The 21,775-nt window shown below is 47.7% G+C and overlaps 1 protein-coding gene across 2 annotated transcripts; it reads right to left on the bottom strand.

Annotated features, from left to right (window-relative positions):
- Positions 1 to 2,456: 2,456 nt before the first annotated feature.
- Positions 2,457 to 17,816, bottom strand: LOC109569985 (B-lymphocyte antigen CD20). 2 transcript variants are annotated; one of them, XM_019975817.2, is made up of 7 exons: positions 17,664 to 17,816; positions 9,268 to 9,441; positions 8,722 to 8,841; positions 7,510 to 7,566; positions 5,776 to 6,012; positions 4,728 to 4,829; positions 2,457 to 3,647 (listed from the first exon to the last, which is right to left on the bottom strand). In XM_019975817.2, exons 2-7 carry the CDS (start codon positions 9,424 to 9,426, stop codon positions 3,411 to 3,413), a joined length of 912 nt encoding a protein of 303 aa, XP_019831376.1. In that variant the 5' UTR covers positions 9,427 to 9,441; positions 17,664 to 17,816; the 3' UTR covers positions 2,457 to 3,410. The 2 variants fall into 2 exon arrangements, with proteins under 2 accessions (XP_019831376.1, XP_070623620.1); XM_070767519.1 differs by lacking the exon at positions 17,664 to 17,816 and adding an exon at positions 16,846 to 16,953.
- Positions 17,817 to 21,775: the final 3,959 nt, after the last annotated feature.

The following is a 21,775-nucleotide window of genomic DNA, read 5'->3' as shown; positions in this document are numbered from 1 at the left end:
GAAACAATGGAAACAATGACAGGTTTTATTTTCTTAGGCTCTAAAATCACTGCAGACAGTGACTACAGCCATAAAGTTAAAAGATGCTTGCTCCTTGGAAGAAAGGCTATGACAAACCTAGACAGTGTATTGAAAAGTAGAAACATCACTTTGCCAGCAAAGGTCCATGTAGTCAAAACTATGTCTTTTTTCCAGTGGTCATATATGGATGTAAGAGCTGGACCATAAAGAAAGCTGAGCACTGAAGAATTGATGCTTTTGAACTGTGGTGTTGGAGAAGACTCTTGAGCGTCCCTTGAACAGCAAGGAGATCAAGCCAGTCAATCCTAAAGGAAGTCAATCCCGAATATTCGTTGGAAGGACTGAAGCTTCATTGAAGCACCAATACTTCCGCTACCTGATGCAAAGAGCTGACTCATTGGAAAAGACTCTGATGCTGGGAAAGATTGAGGACAGGAGGAGAAGGGGATGACAGAGGATGAGATGGTTGGATGGCATCACCAACTCAATGGACATGAATTTGAGCAAACTCTGGGAGATGATGAAGGACAAGGAAGCCTGGCATGCTGCAGTCCATGGGGTCGCAAAGAGTCAGACACGACTGACTGACTAAACAACAACAACAAAAGAAATATATTTATGATATAAATTTAAGTATAAAATATTATATTATTACGCAGTGATTGCATCTGGGTAAAATCATGTATTGTCTTGAACTAGGGTGATCAACCATTCATCCTGGTTTGCCTCAGACAATCTGGGTTTTAGCACTAAACTTCCTGCATCCCAAGAAATCTCTTAATCCTGAGCAGAGTGGGGTGGTCAGTGAACAAATTGCCAAAGAGATAACTGGAAAGAAAGTCATAACAAGGATTTTCATTTTCTAAGAGTAGACATCAGTGGTGTCTTGCGATAAGGAGTTAATGTAGGCTCAGTAAAAACTATTTGAAAATATAAAAATGAATTGATTTAGTTACTAAGTCAAGTCCGACTCTTGCGACCCCATTGACCGTAGCCTGCCAGGCTCTTCTGTCCATGGAATTCTCCAGGCAAGAATACTGGAGTGGGTTGCCATTTCCTTCTCCCGGGCATTTTCCCAACCCAGGAATTGAACCCAGGTCTCCTGTATTGCAGATAGATTGTTTACCGACTGAGCTACGAGGGAAGCCCTATTTAAAAAAATGAATAAAAGAAACTAAAATACTTAAGGAAGCCATGTGTTTGGAGAAGGATCCTCATATATATTTAAGAAGTTGAGAAAATGAGATAGAAATAAGAACTCCTGTCCTTAATTTTTTTTTTTTTTTTTTGGCCATGCAGCATGGCATGTAGGATCTTAGTTCCCCAATGAAGGATCAAACCCATGCCTCCAGCATTGGAAATGCAGTCTTAACCACTGGACAGCCAGGGAAGTCCCAAGCTCTTGTCTTTTTTGGAGGTTTTCTCACCAGTTTTTGCCTTGAGTTAGTCATAGCCGCACCTCTTCCCTTTCCCCTAGTCCAAGGTGGGGGCTGGTCCTAGTTCACCGCCCCATAGTCCTGGCACATTCTGGGGTGAAGACAGAAAGGAATGTGTTATTAATGACCTACTCCAGGAGAATTTTCCTTGGGAATGTGTGTGTGTGTGTGTGTGTGTTAGAATATATTGACACGAATAGTCAATGTCTTGACATCTCACGGTTCAAACCCAGACTAGGGTTACGTGAATACGAACTTGAGAATGTTGGAGGCTCCTGTGACCAGGATGTTAACAAGAGTAGAGAAGCTTAGAGGAACACCTTGTTTGAATCAGCTGCTGCAGCTGAGCACACATAGTGTTTTATTCATTTAAAGCCATTTTCAAGAACTTTACACAGAGAAATGCCCCACCTACTTTTTTTTCTCTAATCACCACAAATATCTTTTATCCGTGGTCCCTAACAAAGTGGAAGTGTCCCTGAGGGTGCAAATTGCATCATCTATATACCCGTCAGGGTCTGGCAGCATTTACCTGCAGTAAATGCTCAAACATGGTTGATAGATTTTAGTGATATCTTCCTAGGTTAACGCTCTCTCTGTGTAGGGTAGTAACCTCTCTGAACAAGAATCTAGAGGTAGGGTAAACAGTCCCTGAGATCTGGCATTGTAAGTAATTGTGTTATTTTCGAGCATGATCTTTCTCAGAATGTCTCTAGCACTTAGTATCTGCATTTTATAATCTGACAGCGAATTGTATGTTAGTGAGTTTTTGAAGACTGAATGTTTAAGTTTTTTGTCCCCAAGGGGTAAAACATGATTTCTGATTCTTTTGTGTCTTTCTCAACACCTCTTTCATGCTGGTCAGAGAGCAGGTGCTTGATAAACCTGTTGATTCGGCTCTTACGTAGACACTGGATAGGCAATTCTGTGGTTTCAAGCATTACAGTATTTGAATAAGAAGATCTGAGTATGAAATAAGACTCTCAAAATTACTTGCGGTGACTATTGACAAGTTACATTGATTTATTTGCTTACTATGTGAACATTGTAAAACAGAGATAGGAATTTTTTTCCTTGATCATGGAAGATCAATGACAATTATTTGATAAAATGTTTTGTGAACTGGAAAACACTGAAAAATGCAAGCACTGATCATCCTTTGCGACTTGGGCATTCATTACGGCATTTGTTTCTGTCATCCTTTCTTCTCTTGCCTAAAGGGGAAAAGTATGTAGACAGTGCAGCCAAGAGCCTAGAGGAGGAGCTAGGAAAAGTTAAGACGGAAGGAGACAGATCCAGGCATAAGCGGTGCTGTTTGTACAGACAGGGCTGAGGACTGGCCCCTTAGAGCTCCTCCAGTGAGACGCAAAGGCAACAGTGTCAGCCCCAAAGAAAGACAGATGGGATAGGTTCTTTACCGTGCCTCATTATTATTATTTTTTACTTTCCTGAAAACAGTGGTACAAAAGAGATCACACACACACACACACACACAAATGTAGATGTGGAAGAAATCAAAGATAGCTTAAGGATGGCATGGAGCAGTCACTTACATTTTTCATCTGATACAGAGTCTGCCTATTGCAGAGAGAAAAATGAAAAAACAAACTTCTGCTGCTGCTACTGCTGCTGTGACTACTCTGCTACACCTTGTCCAAGAGTCAGGCCAGTGACAAATCACACTCCACAGCCCTTATTCGGACCTCTCTCTTTTCACTGTAAGAAGGCTGCCTAAGCGAGAAGCACGGTGCGACAGTCTGCTGCAGGGGCCTGTGTTCATACTCTGATGAGGATGGGGAGAAGGGAGCTGTCTGTGGTCGCTCCACGCCAAGACCAGAGGAAGACTCGAGGCCACGTGCAGAGCGCCTTCAGAAACGCGGGTGAGTAAGTCTCTGGGAAGCTGTGAACACTAACACTGAAAGAGAAAAGAAAACAGCAAAAGAAAAAAGCAGTTTAAGGGACACTGTCGTTCTCTATTGGCGAGTCTTCCTGATCTTGGGGGGGCTCTGGAAAGTTCATTTCTGCTTCTTCTTCCTCTTCTTCTTGGACTGGAATAATCTCAATGTCTTCTTCATTCTTTGGTAGGGAAGATATTTCAATCTGCTCAGCCACTTCAATCTGCTCAACCACTTCTTCTTTTATTTCGATCGCCTGCTCCTTTTTTTCTTCAGCTGACAGGAGAACAACGTTCTGGAACACAAAATTGAGCAAACTTTTCTCGACTTTGATCACTGGCACATTTCTCAAGAATCTGCACAAATATTGGTATCTCCTGGTTTTTATGCTGTTTTCTAAATGCTTCTGCATACCAGGATTGGTATCCCAGGTGTTCAGATCCTCACCAAACCACTAGTCAAGGCTTATCCTCAAGGCCAGCAAATACTTGCCACCTTACCTGGAATGAACTCACAGTATTCGGGAAAGAACACTGCGATAACAGAGGAATTTATATTTCAGTTTTGATGGGGCTTTATTGGAGATAACCTCAGGAAAGTATTAACTTGCTGTCTCTAGTCCTGTTTTCCTCACTTGCAAAATGAAGGCATTAACACTGATTTCTAAATTCTGTTGCAAAGCTGACATCCTATGGTTCTGAAGCCGTCGACAGTTGATCTGTCACTGGGATATTCATATCTCTCAACCGTAGGGCCTCTTTGAACCTGCTGTTTTGGAAGAGAGATTAGGTAGAAAGAAGAGGGGAGAAGGGAGTACTGCAAAATTGGGTTTGGAAGAACTAGTGGCTGTAATCAGCCTTCAGCCTTCTAGGTATGGAAACCTGAAATCAGGAGGCATGACTGAAGTCCAGCAGAGTCCAAGGTTAGTAAGAGGATGCACGGAGCACAGGACCCTTATACTTCTTTTAACTGCCATGCCCCCGCCCCCTCCCCACCCTGGGAATCCTAGTAGACGTTCAGTGCACAGCTGTTGAGCAAATGAAGTAAGTAGTATTCAGGGTGTGTGACAGTGAAGCAGGATGCCTTGTGGGTACAGGCAGGGAGAGAGCAGGTTGGCCCCTCCAGGTCTGCGCCATCGGGTGGAGACACACAAGTAGTAATGCACCTCTCCTTCCCTGTGGACACAGGCTGCAGTCAGCCCCAGTCAGCCATTTCTCAAATGCGCTGAACATTACTGGTATTTTCTGCTTCCCAGAAATATGCAAGAATCATTTTTCATGATGCTCCAGACTCATCAGATTACGCCCTCCATAGATGATTTTTTGCAGGTGAGACTTTCCTAAGGGAGGTTGTGAGTAGCACAGCTTCTACTTACAGCTTTGGGTCTGGAGCATAGTTTTTTCCATTCATTCTCAACAGTGCCAGCTGTCACAAGTTTCTGGAGGAATGCAAAGATCATCATCACTGCGAAATTGCTCTGAAGAACAGAAAAATGAGGGTAAAAATGTACTAATGAAGATACGAGAATATGGTTAATGCACAGCACATGACCGTTGACTAAAAGTAAATGATTAAAAGGCCAGTTCTGGAGGGAAATGTGACTGACTGTGAGAAATGCTGGCATCTGCATAACCCTAACCCTTAGTGCAGCTCCTGGCACATAACAGAGAGTGTGTGTTGTTGACCGAAAATAAGGCAGTAATAATTAGTTGAAGAATCAATTCCGTGCAGGTAAGAACAGTTTAATGTGAGCTCCACATGAAACTGGATCCAGCTTTAGGTGGTATAGTATTACACCAAGGAAATTTCTCCACACCTGGGAGATGTATTTTTTTTCCTTCAAGTGAAGTGAAGTTTTAGTCATTAAAGTCATGTCCAGCTCTTTTATGACCTCATGGACAGTAACCCGCCAGGCTCCTCTGTCCATGGGATTTTCCAGGCAAGAGTATTGGAGTGGGTTGCCATTTCCTTCTCCAGGGGATCTTCCAGACCCAGGGATCAAAACCACCTCTCCTGCATCGGCAGGTGGATTCTTTACTATTGAGCCACGTGGGAAGCCCTTGAGGCAAATGGCATTTATTACAACTTAGGTTCTTCAATGTTCATCTTAATAATAAAGATTAGTTCCATTAATAGTACTAATAAATGTTAAAGCAAAGGCTTAAATAGCACTTTCTGTGTACCAGACACTGTTCGAAGTGCTTTTCACGTGTTAACTCATCCCTCAGAACAGTTGTATAAATACTGTCACCATCTCCCATTTTACAGAGGAAGAAAATGAGACAGAGTGCGATGTGGCCAGAATTCTGCTCAAAAGCACGTAGGCACTAAGCAACAGGCACAGACAGCCTGGACCCAGAGTTGATGATCGTAAGAGAAATGCCGTGTTTCCTTCCGGAAAGTAAATCCCACTTCATACTCACCAGGAACACAAACCGTATCCTGGCACAATATTCCACGGACTGAGAGTTATTCTCATCAGGGTTAGCTCGCTCACAGTTGTTGATGTTAATATACGGCACCTGAGTCTTAATAAGGTTCAGATTCTCCATTTTAAAAAAGTGGGAAATTGTCATATTAAATATGTCCATGATCAAAAAAATTATTCCAGAAATAGCAGCAAAGAGGCTCAAAGAGTTCATTATTAGTCTTCCTGTAAGCTGAAATAAGAGACACAGATACTTATTAATTGAGTCTAATTTCCAATTGGACAATATGAGCTAGGACAGAGTTCCAGACCTTATTTTCCTGACTCATAAAGGTACTACATCTAAATCCTGCTAAGTCCTGTCTCTCTTGGCTGTTTTAGCGTCTTTGTCACTGTAAAATAAACACCTTCCTGTCTGCACCTTGTCTCGCTCTCGGTCCTCCTCACCTCATTTATGCCACCCATCCAATCAGTTCATTGAGAAAATGTTCTAAAGCGATCCTTGTACTTCCTTTAGCTGCCAGGGCCCACCCCTTCCCCCCTCCCCCCCGCCCCCTGGAATCCTAGTAGACGTTCAGTGCACAGCTGTTGAGCAAATGAAGTAAGTAGTATTCAGGGTGTGTCACAGTGAAGCAGGATGCCTTGTGGGTACAGGCAGGGAGAGAGCAGGTTGGCCCCTCCAGGTCTGCGCCATCGGGTGGAGACACACAAGTAGTAATGCACCTCCTCCTCCCTGTGGACACAGGCTGCAGTCAGCCCCGGTCAGCCAGCCACCTCCCAAAACAAACACACTTAGGGCTGGCATCCTGGGTAGGGCTCGCCACCTTGCAGGGATGACGAAGGGTCAAAACCAGGACGATTCACGCAATAAGCACCACAATGACGTGTGGTTACTGAAGATTATCTTACAACACGGACATTTCATCCCTGGTTGTGTGACCTACAGATCAAGTCAGTACGACGGGCTGTACTTTAAATACAACTTCATCTTCATAAACAGTTGTTTTCCCCACAAAGTGAGTTTGTCAGACCACCTCTAGAGGGGAGCCATCTCAATCTCTCATGGACTTCGGAAGTGACTTAAATTAGGAAGACCTTAGTAAATGTAGAAAAGTTGAAAAAGGAAGCCTGCTGGTAAACTCTTGACCTGTAGAGAGTCAGGGGGTCTACCTGGGTGTGAATGTGTCCTGAGGAGTTCCATGAGCAAGACCCCTCTAGCTCCTTATAGCCCCTGAAGCACCTTCATATACTTTATCCTGCATATACGTTACTCTGTTTTATCCTCAGGACAGTTTCATATGGTAGCAAGGACTGTTATCTCCATCTCTTAGGTGAAAATTTAGAGGTACGTAGGGGGAAGCTGGCTTGCCCAAGGCTACAGCTCAAGGTTAACTAAGACTTGAGTCAACCACGGTCTTGATTAGACCATTTTCCTCAATGCTGATCTGAGAGAACAGACACGACTTTCAAAGAGATCTCAGTCTCTTGCAGCATCTCTCATTCCTGAGACCATAAGCCTGCTCTTCATCGATCTGCCTCTGTTTCCACGAACATCCCGTTTTCACGTTTGTTATGAACCAGTCACAGTAGCATCATAGAGGATCTTTCACTTCTGGGGGTTGAGGGGTAACTGCTACTGTGACTCCAAGGGTCTTCCAGGGTCCTTGTTTCCAGCTGAGAAAGCAGACAGTGCTCTGATGTGCGGGAAAGGAGGGCATGTGTTACTTGCCATGCTCTGTGTGGAGTTCTTCTCCGCTGCTGCCAGCAGTGATCCAGAAATGATGAACTGTAAAAAAGAGAGGTGGTGGGTGGGGAGAGATGGGAGAAGCAGCAGGGAGAGGGGCAGAGAGGAAGATCACCTTTTAATGTGGAGAAGCGATTGTGAAAAAGCTGTCCACCCTTTCAACCACTTTCCCTGCCCTTTTTAATGGACTCATTCATTTTTCAGCACATATTTCTCCACTATTCAGGCTCAACCACATTAAATCCATGCCTTTCATTCAACCAGCTGGGGATCTGTGACTAGGCACTTAGTAAAACCAGAGGCAGAACTCACATTTCCATGTCAATTGGTACTCACACTGTGAATTTAAAAGTTTTATTTTTAGCTTTCCATTTTTTAAAACAATTTGGGGACTTGTTCTTTGGAGTCCACCGTGTTTTCAATGACTGATGGCAATGATGAGTGAACTGACGCAGAAGAGGCACTTGGCCTCACGTAGCAGGCGCATCATTAAAATGTGGGCTGCTACCGGAAGTGATCACTGTTTCTCGTGTTCCCGTTCTACTCTTCAAGCTGTAAAATGGAGGAAACTCTGGCTCTAGTCGATCTCTCCTTGCCCTGAAAATTTCAGTCCTGAACCTGTCTTCAGAGCTCATCTGTGAAAGTGTAATGGGGATAAAGACATCACTGCCTCACACCTCATGCACACAGGGTTGCAGACTTGGAAAGCTGCACGTGGAGCAGCCATGAGGATTACTGCTCCGCTGACAGGCGAGGGGGGTTTACTTGGCATGAGACTGTTTCACCACACGAGACAGGAACTAAAGAGAATCGTCCGGAAGAAGGGCCAGGTGGGAGGAGCTGCAATGCCCCCGCCCACTCTTGCTTTCTGAAACACCAACCCGTACAGTCTAGGACCCACCCAGCTCCACCCCGGCCGTTGAGTTTGGAGAGGTCGTCCTTGGAGCGGTCTTCCCCCGCTGTGGACATCCACGTCGGGCCCCGTTCTCTGAATTCCCAAGAAGTGTGACCAGTGACTCAACCATGAGACTCAAGCTCAACTCAGCCTCTTTTTCCTCTAAATCACTTCAACCAGACAACCTGTTCCCCACTCCTACGCTTTCCTCAACACATAGGTGATCTGGTATATTCCTGTGGAGCTGCTTTGAACTTTTTTGTCTGCATCACTCCCCATTAAGGTTACTAGGTTTTACTCACCATGATGCCTCCCCAGAGAGGGTACCACAAGGTTACACAGATGGGCATGTAGACGTCCATGTGGATCAGCATGAGGCTGCCCAGGGCAATGTGGAACAGCCCGTTCATGATCTGGACAGCCTGCGGGGAGGAGAGGGGCGCTGATGGCGGAACTTCCGCAGGAGGGCGGAAGGGCGGTGTGAGATGTCCAGAGCAAGCGTTCAAGGGCCCAAGACCTTTGTCATCTTCAGATTCATTTTCCCCACCACCCCGGCATTTCCATGGCAGGTATACTGGGATACTGGTGATGAATTGGGATGGAGGCCCCTAACTGTGCAAGTCTCAGGATCGGGGCAGGGGAACATAAACCGCAGTAATCTCTGCATCCCTGGTTTGACCACCTCCACCTCCCCCCCCCCCTGCCCCACAGCCCATGTCAGACATAAAGAACACCTCATGTTGGATCAAATACCTTCTAGTCATGTTGAATCCTGTACCTGGCCTGTAGCAGCTGCTTCCAGAGGCCAGAGAGTCCCTAGGATGTGGAATGCAGGGTGACTGACTTACCCCCAGAGCCTTCGCTTCCCTCATGAAGAAGCTCTGTGTGGGGCCCACCACCACAGGCACCCTCCTGGGAACCACTTTCTGAGCAGCATGCATGGCAATGGGACCTTTCAGAGGCTCTGCTGGGAAGGCTCCAACCATTGAATTCCTGGGTGTCGTCATTTCACCCTCAGACTCCTGAAGATAAGTAATAAAATGAGAGGAAACAGGACTGTTAGCTAACTTCTACCTTGTCGTGAATCTGAATAGTTTCCTCTGTGTTCTCTGCAAGGTGTCACTGAAGACAGTCAGAGCCTCTTCCTACTGGCTTTGGATCTGAGGCAAAGCCTCCTTCCACGTTCTGAGACAGGGTGGGGGAGCATCTCAGACAAGGTATGACAAGTGGAGTATTTCCTGCCTGATCAGTAATTGAGGATGTCAGAGTCATCAGTGATTCTGGCCCTGCAGTGTGAATTTCTGAGCCCTAAGGGCACCCATTAAAAGACGCTTGCTCCTTGGAAGAAAAGCTATGACCAACCTAGACAGCATATTAAAAAGCAGAGACATTACTTTGCCAACAAAAGTCCGTCTAGTCAAGGCTATGGTTTTTCCTGTGGTCATGTATGGATGTGAGAGTTGGTCCATAAAGAAAGCTGAGCACCAAAGAACTGATGCTTTTGAACTGTGGTGTCAGAGAAGACTCTTGAGAGTCCCTTGGACAGCAAGGAGATTCAACCAGTCCATCCTAAAGAAAATGAGTCCTGAATATTCATTGGAAGGGCTGATGCTGAAGCTGAAACTCCAATACTTTGGCCACCTGATTTGAAGAACTGACTCATTGGAAAGACCCTGATGCTGGGAAAGATTGAAGGTGGGAGGAGAAGGGGACGACAGAGGATGAGATGGCTGGATGGCATCACTGACTCGACGGACATGAGTTTGAGCAAGCTCCAGGATATGGTGAAGGACAGGGAGGCCTGGTGTGCTGCAGTCCATGGGATCAGACACGACTGAGCGCCTGAACAACAATATGAAAGGAATGATTTCCGTGAGGCCAGACTCTTACATCTTCCCATACATAGAAAAGCACTGAATTCCCTAACTTGGAAGGTCTGATTTCCTTTAATTAACAGTAACATCTTGATGTTCAGGCTACCTGCCTTTTGTTTCCAAACTTCTGAATGACCTGGCGCCTTCCCTCGGCTCTTCAGGGCAGTTCTCTCAGGATTCCTTGAGATGCTGCTTCCTGGGCTTAAGTCCTAAAAACTTCTGCCAAATAAAAGAACATCCTGGACCTTTAGGTTGAGCCTGTTTTTAGATGTACAGGTGTCTGGCTCAGGGCCCCCTGCCAGCACTCTCGACACCCACACGAGGGTCACGGTTTTTCTTTGTGGAGAAGGTCATGCTCGTTAACTCGTGTGTTCTATGCATCCGTCACCCGTGGCTGCTTCTCTTGTGCTTTAATACAAGAAAATGTACTTTTCACGGGCTTCTCCTTGTCCTCTGTTTATCTGCTTTTGTCCGTGGTGATGGGCCAGAGTCACCGTGGTGGAAGATGGTGAAGACTGTGCCTGTAGTCAGGAGGGGCCAGTACAGTCTGCCCTGCTCCCACTAACTCTGCAATCTTGAGTACGTCACCTCAGGGAGGTTCTTGAAGGTGCTGTGTAAGACGGTGGCCTCCTGAATCATACATCAGACTGCCTAGGTTCAGATCATGATTTCCCTGTTTGCTGTGAAACTTTGGGCAAGTTCTTCAAACTCTGGGCCTCAAGTTCTTCAGCCATAAAACGGGGGCAGTGATAATTCCGGTCTCGTACGGTTGCTTTAAGACTTCAGTGGCCCTATGGCCTGTGTGCCTCAGCCGAGGGCAGCTCAGACCTCAGCATCGCGAAGAAGCCTTCCCCGAGCCCTCAGTCCACAGCGCGGCCTCCCGATGACTCTCCCGCAGCTGCTCCCTTTCTTTGCTTCGTGGTCACTCACTGTGAGTAGCTGCTGTGTTTGCCTACTTCTTTATCGTTTGTCTTTCCCTACTAGAGCATACATCCTTGCGTTTCTTCTTTACTAGTCACAGCACGCCTGGGACTTCCCCAGAGGTCCAGTGGCTAAGACTCCACTCTCCCACTGCAGGGGGCCCGGGTCCCATCCGGGATGAGCCATCTGCCGCAACCAAGAGTTTGCACGATGCCACCAGAGACCCCGCATGCCGCGGTGAAGAGGGAGGGGCCTCGTGCCGCCCCGAGACCCGGGGACAGTCGGCCAAGTAAGCGAGTACGTTTAAAAGTAATGAAAGTGAGCCTGGGTTGCGGAGTGTCCTCGTGAAGGTAACTGAAGAAGTGGATGCAGGTGAAGCACCCATGTCTGAAGCCTTCGCTCCTTTTGTTCTTGCTCCTGTCCTTACCATGATTTCCTTTAGGAGCATTTGTTTCTATTTTTTTTCCCATCTGAAAAATGAGACCGATACACCTTTCACAGACAGGTTGTGATAAATAAGTATGTTAACGTAAGTGAAAATGCCCCGTACATAGGAGAAAGTAAATGTGGTCTGATCTCTGGGTTCTGAACAGAAATGTCCCTTTCCGGTTCTGACACTTTAAGACTGTTCTACCTTCTTCATCGTGTGACCCCCTTCGTAATTCATTTCTTTGGGTCAGTTACTGGCATGAATTCCGCGGAGCCTTTCCTGGGCCCTGGAAGTCTTCCTTTAGGGACACAGAGTTCGTGTTGTCCTCATTGACTGAGTCACGTGAGTGGCCTTGGAGGCCGAGGCTGTGCATCCCGCGTGCTTATCTCTGGGCGCCTGCCGGGGTGCTGAGGACAGGTGTTGGGAGCCTCCCAGGCCCCGTCCTGTGCCCACTTCCCAGTAACACAAACATTCTGGGTCTGGCACCTCATCTGAGCCTCACGGGGGAGACGGGAGGAAGCATTGCCTCGCTTGTGCAGAAACGGCAGCAAGGACACAGAGGCGTGAGTAACTTGTTCAAAGTCACAGCCACCAGGGATTGAAAATGAGGGCTTGGCAGAAGTAGAGGCATCATTACAGAGAACAAACATACGAATCACCAAGCTGGGGAAGGGCGCAGGGATGAGCTGGGAGATTGGGGCTGACGTCTGCACACGCCCAGGCGTGAAGGAGCTGACTAATGCCACTGCTGTGGCACAGGGAGCCCCGCTCAGTGTTCCCTGATGTAAACGGGAAGGAGATCCGAAAACGAGGGGGATGTGTGTTTTTGTAATAGCTGGCTGACTTGGATGGACGGCGCAAACTAACAACAACACTTTAAAGCAACTACACGCCAATAAAAATTTTAGAAAATGAGGGCTAAGACCTACCCAACACAGTATTTATGATACCAGGCTGCTTTGTCTCCCGTGGGGAACAGGAATTTAGCCTTTCCTTTGTGAAGCTTTTCCTTCTAATTCATATAAATGTACGATTTGGGAGATTATAAATCAGTTGAAAGCAGAATAGCTGTCTTATTTGGGAGATTATAAATCAGTTGAAAGCAGAATAGCTGTCTGAGCCGTGGTTGAAGGAACGAGGAGAGGCTATGGGTTTGTCACACCTGATGTTTGCCCCATCTCTAGACTGCCAGATGCCAGGTGGTCTCAGGGACCTGCTTTGCACCACAAACCTCCCCACAAGACCGCCAACAAAAGGCAATATATTAACATAGACCACTAAAGGAGTTTACAAAGTCATTTCTGGTGAGCAGGCGGAGTTTTCAGCGCCAGTCTGAACCTCAGAAACCATTCTGTTTGTTTGACAAATGAGGAAACTGTGGCGCGGGGATGGGACATGCCTTGTTGGAGACCTTGCGCTTGGGATTTCCCTGGTGGTCCAGCGGTTAAGACTTTGTGCCTCCAATTCAGGGGGTGCAGGTTCGATCCCTTGGGGAACTAAGATCCCCCAGGCTGTGTGCAGTGCAGCCAAAAAAAATGTTGACGTACTCCCATAATTACCATGAGTAATAAATGATGGACACGTTTTTTAAAAAAAGACCTTGCATGTAGTGACAGAGCCAAACCCAGGGCCCTGAGGCTGGTGCCTTTCTCTGCACTGCAGGCTGGACCACATGGAGCTGTTCACGGAGCGCCCGCTCCGTGCCAGGGATATTGGGTACCTGGCTCCAGCTCTCCCACACCTTTCCTACTAACTGGGCATTTTGTCTTTCTGCGGGCATGGAAATGGGAGTTCTGAGAACTTAGTTAATTCTCCCACGGTTAAGCATGGAAGGGGCTTCCCTGGTGGCCCAGTGGTAAAGAACCTGCCTTCCAATACAGGAAGTGTGAGTTGGATCCCTGGGTCGGGACGATCCCCTGGAGTAGGAAATGGCAACCCACTCCAGGGTTCTTGCCTGGGGAACCGCATAGACAGAGGAGCCTGGCGGGTCCACGGGGCCACAAAGAGTCAGACATGACTTAGCAACTAAACAAGAATAACAAGTATGGAGTGAGCCGGGGTCTCCTTGCTTCTCTCCAGAGCCAAGGTCATCAGTTATCTGGACAGAAGGCGATGACTGGACTACTGTTGTTTTAATGTCTCCTTATTTCTCAGCTGCTTAAGGTTATATTATTGGTGACATAAACCTTTTATGTGAACAAGTCCTGCCAGGGCTGTGTCAGCAATGACTGATGGCACTAATGACTTTGGAGGGGAATATTTTGTTTCTCTTAGAATGATGTCTCACTCTGACAAGTGTATTTCTACAAAACCTTCAACACATATATTACTGTAAATGGTAATTTATAAACACAGACATACTTGTTTCTCTATGCTACTTCATTTTTTCATGGAAATAACTATATATATACCAGAGAAGCCCATATAAATACATATATATATGTATATATATATATATATATATATTTATAGCAGGTTATTGTAGACTGACTACTGAAAAGATTTTATTCATTTTATTCTCTGGGGATATATGAAACTGGGCCACGCGCTCATCAGAATACTGTAGATTCCTGCAGCCTTACCCTGTGCACTTTTTTCTTTAATTGTTCACTGTGACTTTTTGTCCCTGCCAGTGTCTTTTCCAGCACACGGTTAGGCTCAGAGACCAGTGGGTACACTTGGTAGCGATGACTGATCACATTGGTCAAATGTGGTCATAAGAGGGTTTTATTCTCACTGAACTATACTAAAAGCAGGACTGCGTTGATCAGACCCTGCCCTGTGTTATTAGAGCAACTTCTGCAAATCGTTTGGGGTTTGTGAACAGCGCCCACACGCTTCCCCTGTCCATCTATACTGAAGACCATCCCACAGCCTTTATGGGTTTTGGTTTGAATAATGACTTTTAGGTCCAATAAGCCCATCCTTTACTCAGAAGCTCAAAGCTGCACAGCTCTTGTTACCTCAGCTTCCTCCTTTGCCACTCAAAATAGTTTTCATTTTCCCCTCGTGGCCTCCGGAGTGCCTGTCTCTGAGGAAGCGTGGCCTCACTTCCTCCCTGCTGCCGGTGCCCCTCCGCCCGTCTCCTTTCACTGCGGCCTAATTCTTCAGAGATCTGTCCTCGCGTCTCCGGCTCTTGTTCTGTTCATGGAGTATAAGGCGGAAAGACCTCTGCTGCTTCTAGGCCCCAGCTCTGTTGCTTGCTGCCTTGGTGATCTGATCTCTCCAGTCAGCGTTTTGTTTTGAGAACATGGGATAATTTCAACGTAAGGCGCTCAGAGGATAACTGTCACTGGAACCTGCGGTTTTGTTTTTTAATTTTTAAGTTTTTTTTAGTTGGAGGATAACTGTTTTACAGTGTTGTGCTGGTTTCTGCCACACAGCAGCATGAACCAGCCGTATACAGATGTATATGCCCTCCCTCTGAGCCTCCCTTCCCTGTGCTATGCAGCGGCGTCGCACTAGCTGTCTGCTCTGCTACACGCTCGTGTGTATATGCCAGTGCTACCGCCTCTATTCGTCCCGCCCTCTCCTTCCCCCGCGGTGTCCACAACATTCAGAACAGAACGAAGAACCTTCGTTAGGATTAGCAGGTACTGCAGTGTCCCCCAGCCCCAAAGCCCCTTCCTCTACCCCGGGCCTGCCCCGGCCACTTCCCAGCCCCACCCCAGTCCTGTGCCCACAGCGGCTCAAGCGCTTCCTGTCTCGCTCCACCGCCTCACCACCCACTTACTCCTCGACACTCCGCGGCTAGTTCCTGCCGGAGCCACTCGGCTGAAACCGCTCTTTTCAAGGACAGTGCTGCAGGGATTTCCCTAGAGGCCCAGTGGTTTAAGACCCTGCGCTTCCACCGCAGGGAGCACGGGTTCCATCCCTGGTCTGGGAACCGAGATCCTGCGTGTCACTGTGGTCCTGCATGCCACGAGCTGGGGGCGAGACAGCTCCAAGAGATAAAAAGTGTGCTGTTGAGCCAGGCACCAGCCCTCAGACAGCTTCATGTCCGTATCCCTGCCTCCCTGGCTTGGAAAGCTGGAGCCATATTCCTCTCCAGCTCTTTCATCTCTACGTGGAGCCAGTGGCCAAGTCCTGCCTTTTCTACCTCTGCAAGGGATCCTGGTTTGCAGGTGGACCTTTTTCTTTTTTCTTTTTACTGCCAGTGTCACCCCATGAGTGAGATTCTCGTTTCCTTTCCTGGTCTAGCACAAAAATCTTACTTTTCTGACTTTCATCTCTCTTTCCTAATCCATCCTCTGTGTGGCCACTAGAGCAGGCTCTCTAAATCCCTGCTGAAGTTATACTTTTTCCTGCACTTGAACTCATCTCTGATCCATCATCGCCTGCTGGAGAAACCCTCCACCTGGCTGCTCACAGACTCTACATGACTTTTTTTTTTTTTTTTTTTTTTACAGTTTCAGACTTTGCTTTATTCTAAGAGTTTAGGCTTAAGAAGCATTGCCCATCTCTTGGTTTTCAGAAACACTGGTGGTCTCAACATGGTTTCTTAAACTCACATCCGTACACTGCCCACAAAGCCACTGGTCTGGACACATCTCCTGCCTCCCAGGCAGCACTACTGGTAAAGAACCCGCCTGCCAATGCAGGAGACACAAGAGACGTGGGTTCAATCCATGGGTCAGGGAGATCCCCTGGAGGAGGGCATGGCAACTCACTCTAGTGTTCTTGCCTGGAGAATCCCATGGACAGAAGAGCCTGGTGGGCTACAGCCCAGGGGGCCGCAAAAGAGTCAGACAGACTGAGCACACACACATGGAAGGCTCTTCCTGGGCAGAAATTCTTCAAACCCCCAGCTCTTTGCATTCCTTCAGTTCAGTTCAGTTCAGTCGCTCAGTCATGTCTGACTCTGTGCGACCCCATAGACCGCAGCCCACCAGGCTCCCCCATCCCTGGGATTCTCCAGGCAAGAACACTGGAGTGGGTTGCCATTTCCTTCTCCAATGCATGAAAGTGAAAAGTGAAAGTGAAGTCACTCAGTCGTGTCCAACTCTTAGCGACCCCATGGACTGCGGCCCACCAGGCTCCTCCATCCAGGGGATTTTCCAGGCAAGAGTGCAAGAGTGGAGTGCCATTGCCTTCTCCCTTTTCTACACACTGTGAGCTAATAAATAAGAAACTGAATCGCTTTCCTGGGCAGCTTTGCACACACTCAGGTGTCAGACCAAAAGGCAGCCATTTCCCCTCACCTGTCGATCAGTGAGCTGAGACCGTCCCCTCACCTGTCGATCAGTGAGCTGAGACCGTCCCCTCACCTGTCGATCAGTGAGCTGAGGCCGTTTTACGGGAGTGTTACTGGTTTCAGGAAAGAGCCATGACAGGGTTAGGCCATCTCTATCAGCCTTCACTAGATCCTTCTCGCACCGCCACCCACCCCACCAGCAGCGGCTGGGATGGATTTGAGGCAGGGTTTTGTGTTCAGTTTGCTGTCCACCAAGCCCGTCCAGAAACTTCTAGCCCGAGAGGCTTACCAACACCTACGGCTATTCACATTTAGTGCGATATCTCTGGAGACAAAAGCATTTAAAGCGAGAGGCGTGTTGTTTTCATAATAGCCGTGCCTGATTATTTTCTCACTTGGTACAGGGCCATTCTAGGAGCGTCGGGACTTTAGCTCGTTTATTCTTCATAGTGCAGGGGTATTACTGCTGCCCCCGTTTTACAGATAAGGAAACCGAGGAATATTGAGGTTCAGTAACTTGGTGGTGGTGGAGCTCAGGTTGGAGCCCAGCAGGTAGTAAGCATGCTTTAATCTACATATTGCAGTCTGCTGCTTTTGTAGAATGACCCAGAGTTGACTGGCCCAGGCCATTCTTGAGAGAGAGAGCAGTTACGATGGTAGGTGGACCGCACGTCTTGGTTTTGCCCTCCTCAGATGAAGACACTGCCAGAAAACCCGACCAGGGAAGCCCTAGGATCAAAGCTGAGACTGTTGTCTCGTGAACCGTCCTGTGTCTTATCCATCACTGCCTCACAGTCACGTAAACAGAGCAAATGGATTCCTTACCTGAGTCTCCGAGGTCTCAAGGCTCAAGGGCTGATGTGTGGGTTCTGGCCGCCGAGTTCACCTCACCAGCTCGTTTCCCCAGGACACGGGGGCCAGAGTGAGTGGGGCCAGGCCTGGGAGCGCCGAGGGATACCAGGTGACAGGAAGTCAGGGGCTTCTGCTGCCTTGGGCTCTGCGCTGATGGCTTGGGTTTAATACACAGCTATGAGAGCCGGAGGATATACAAAGAAGTTCCGCCATACCAGGAGGTTTCACTTCTTGAAAAAGACCCCAGGGACTGCCAGGCGTACTTCACGCTGCCTTAATTAGGACTGTGTACCCCCGCCCTGCAAGCAGGTGTGGATGGTCCCCAAGGGCAAGAAGGGCTGTAGAAATTCTCCCAAAGAGGGCCGTTGGGACTCTCCCTTTTTCCATTTGCTGTGGGAGGAGGCATCCGCGCAGAGCCATGCGGGCTCACCTAGCCCTTCCAGTGGAAGGGGTGTGTGCCCTCTGCACCCTCATTGGCCCATACGTAGAGTTCTAGTGGGACCATGAGCGTCTCATGTTGAATTTAGTAGAGATGGCCTAAAAATATTGTTCGGTGCTATAGAACGAGCCCCCGGAAGCCTTAGGTGAGAGCTCCACATTTGGGGTGTCACTGAAATAGCACCTTTACCTCCATGCTCGCCGTTTCCCTCCGCCTGTCTAGTCCCTGTGTCCTCTCTGCAGCAGGGGCTGGAGCCATGTGACTCCGGAGCCCAGAGCCGGATCAGAGGGGGTGGAGGAGGATGATGGCCGGGAGAGTGAGATGGAAGATGGATCAGATCAAATCAGTATGGAGCAGGAAGCAAAGAGAGCTCTGTCCAAAGATGCTGTGCCCCTTGCCCTACAGTATACAACCTTTTTGTTCATAGTTTGGATTCTCCCAGACTTTTACATTTTCATATCTGTTAATTTATCTCATCAGAGACCCAGGGCTACAGTTGGGCAGTCGTTTGCCGAGTCTAAAGGGCCGAAACACGGCAGCTCTGCGGCTGAACCTGACGTCAGTTCACACCCTCTCTCTTGCTCTCTCTCTCTTCTCTATTTCTCCCTCTTTTCTTTAAGGTGATCTGGAATCAGATGATTAACACCAAGTAAAAGTCGTTCTGGAGAGGCTGATTTGGGGCAACGTAGAAAAAGTGCCATCTCCCCACCGCTGGGGCAGCTCCTCAGGGGGATAGGCTGGCGTTTGAACAGGGAACTTGCTGCGGTGGAGCACGCACAGGTAGAAGCCACGCGGCCGCCTCTCACTGACGTCGCAGAGTGGAGAGGTGGACACGTGAGACCCCCGTCCGTTTAAGGTTCCGGCTGCGGGTCTGCGCGTATCTGCTGAGGCGCTTCGATAGCCGGCAACGTCCCAGGGTCTGAGTCGTGGAGGACTGTGAGGCCTGAGGCCTTCCAGGCCTTCCCTGGTGGCTCTGCGATGAAAGAATCCACCTGCAGTGCGGGATATGCAGGAGACAGGATTCGCTCTCTGGGTCAGCGAGATCCATCCCCCGGAGAAGGAAAGGGCAACCCACTCCAATACACTTGCCTGGGAAATCCCATGGACAGAGGAGCCTGGTGGGCTACAGTCCACGGGGTTGCAAAGAGTCAGACACAACTAAGTGACTAACACTTTGGCTTTTTTTTGCTCTTGCATCAGCAGGTGGATTCTTTACCACTGAGCTACCAGGAAAGCCCCTTCCTTCTGCTTTGAGGGACTACTTTATATTAAAAAAAAAAAACATTACTTGCATATCTGCTTATATGCCAAACACTGTCCATGTAACACCTATGGCATTGATTCCGTTTTATTAACTGTGGGAACCAAAGTCCAGAGGAAATGGGGGAAACGGACTCTGAGGCACAGAGTAAGTGATAGTGATGTTTGGGAAGCAAGATAACTGCAGTCATACGTTTCAAAGAAAGCCCGCCATTTTCTGAGCGATTTTTACATTCCAAGCAGTCATAGAATGCACTCACATTTCATTTAAGGCTCCCAGTAAACACGTTAGGTAGGTAGTGTCATTACATTTTAGTGTAGGAATTTAAAGCTCACAAAGGTTAAATGTGTTCAAGTCACTTTGCTTTAAAGGTCAAAACCAACGCCTGACTTAAAAGCCTTGGTATTAGATGACAGGCCCCTCCTCCTCCAATATATCTTAAACCCTACTCATCAGAACCCTACCCATTGGCTACCATCTACTTTTCCTCAGAACCCCACTCCCCCGCCCTCTGCCCTCAATTATGCCTTTTCCTTCCAGCTTAGAGCAGAAATGAAAACCTGCTTGCTTGTTCTTGAGGCATGCTGTTTTCCCCATGCCTAAAGAAGCAGAGGATAACAGGATTTAATGTTAGGGATTTTGATTCAAATCCTGAACTAAATCATGCTCCCTTTTGTGGTCTGAGAGTTAGCCACTCGGAGCCTCAGTCTGCGATGTGTGCTAGTTACACCTCTTTCAGGGTGTCAGTGACAAGCGAGTGATGACAGAGGTGAGACCCCAACTCTTCCCAGGCAGCTGCCATCAAAGGGCGGCCTGGGAATCTCTGGGAGTTTCTTGAGACCCTGGTAGGAGGCCTGTGACCTCAGAACAATTTTCATCATAATACTAAGGCCTTATTTCCCCTCTTCATGGATGTACAGCAGCATTCTCCACAGGCTGCAGGACGTGAGGCGCTGCAACAGGTCGAATGCAGGAGCAGCGAGAGAATCTAACTGTCTCCGTCAAGAGCGAAGCAGTGGTTTCCAAGTTTTGCTCTGCATTGCAATTACCTGGGAACCTTCAAAAAATACTGGTGTCCGACTCTTACCACATTCTGATTTAATTGGTACGAGGTGGTATGTGGTGCATTGGGGTTTCTGAAAGTTCCCCTTGAATGTGCAGTCAAATTAAATGGGGATTTGTTTTTCAATGGATATAAAGTTACACAATATGAGTAAGTTTTAGAGATCTGCTGTCCAGCAGAGTATTTATAGTTAATAATATGGTATTGTGCACTTGAAAATAGGCTAAAAGGATAGACCTAATATTAAGCATTGTCACTAAAATCTAAAACTAAAACCAAAACCCACAAAGGACAGAAGGACCACTTTGGAAGTGACGGGTAGGCTGAGCGGCTTGGTGATGGTACCGGGCATATGTGCATACAAATGTGTGCAGTTTTTTGGTGAATAAACTGTAACTCAATAAAGCTAAAAATAAAAGAATCTCACGTAACCCTAAAAAAAAGATTTACAAAACTATATCAATGTTACTGTCCACACTAATTCTTATTTTTTAAAATAGAGTTATTTTAGTAAAAATATTACCTGTATTAATGTGTAATGATCAGTTAAATATTTTTTCAGAGTGTCAAGAGGTTCTGAGACCAAGGATCTAAAAGATGTCAGTGTGTGGGCCTAGAGAGTAAGACTTTGGGCTCTGGAGCTGGATTATCTGTTGAGACATGACTTTGCCATTGCAAACTTTGTGCCCTTGGGTACTTGACTTACCCTCTGTATGCTTCAGCTTCACTGGGGCCACAAAATGAGTATAATAATAAGGCCTGCCTTTTAGATTTGTGTGTGTGTGAGGTTGAATAAGCAATGCCCCTGAAGCAGGTGGCGTGGTGCCTGAACGCTGCAGTGCCTGCTGCCGTCACCTGCCAGTGGTTATAAATGGCTGACGTCGGTCAGTGTGCCCTGTGGGCCTAGCCGTCCTTGCGGCCAGCCCATCTTCCCACACGAGTGGAGCAGGAGCCCCGAGGCTCAGTCTCTCGAAGTCAGCGGGAGGCACCGCAGGCCCAGCTCACCCTGGCTCTGGCTCATTTCTCAACCAGCCCCGCACTGTGCATCCTTCAGTTCAGTGAACGGACCGCTAACAAACGACGTGACACCACGCGACTGTGTGATGTGGGGGGAGGAGGAGATGGTCTTGCAAAGAGGCAGGGTGTGTTTTGTCAGCCAGAAGTTCCCAGACCCCCTCCCCTGCCCGCACTACCCTCCCCCACCGCCCACCAAGCAACTCTCTGAGTCACTGCCCTTTGCTTCCAGGAATTACCGGCCTTAAGAGTCTGTGTTCCTGCTGGCTTTTCCTCCAAGCATAATTCGCCTCTCAGTCACATTGTAT

Source organism: Bos indicus, chromosome 15 (genome assembly GCF_029378745.1).
Source record: "Bos indicus isolate NIAB-ARS_2022 breed Sahiwal x Tharparkar chromosome 15, NIAB-ARS_B.indTharparkar_mat_pri_1.0, whole genome shotgun sequence".
Classification (NCBI taxonomy): domain Eukaryota; kingdom Metazoa; phylum Chordata; class Mammalia; order Artiodactyla; family Bovidae; genus Bos; species Bos indicus.
The sequence above is the reverse complement of the archived record's forward strand: the minus strand, read 5'-3'. Positions and strand labels throughout refer to the sequence as shown.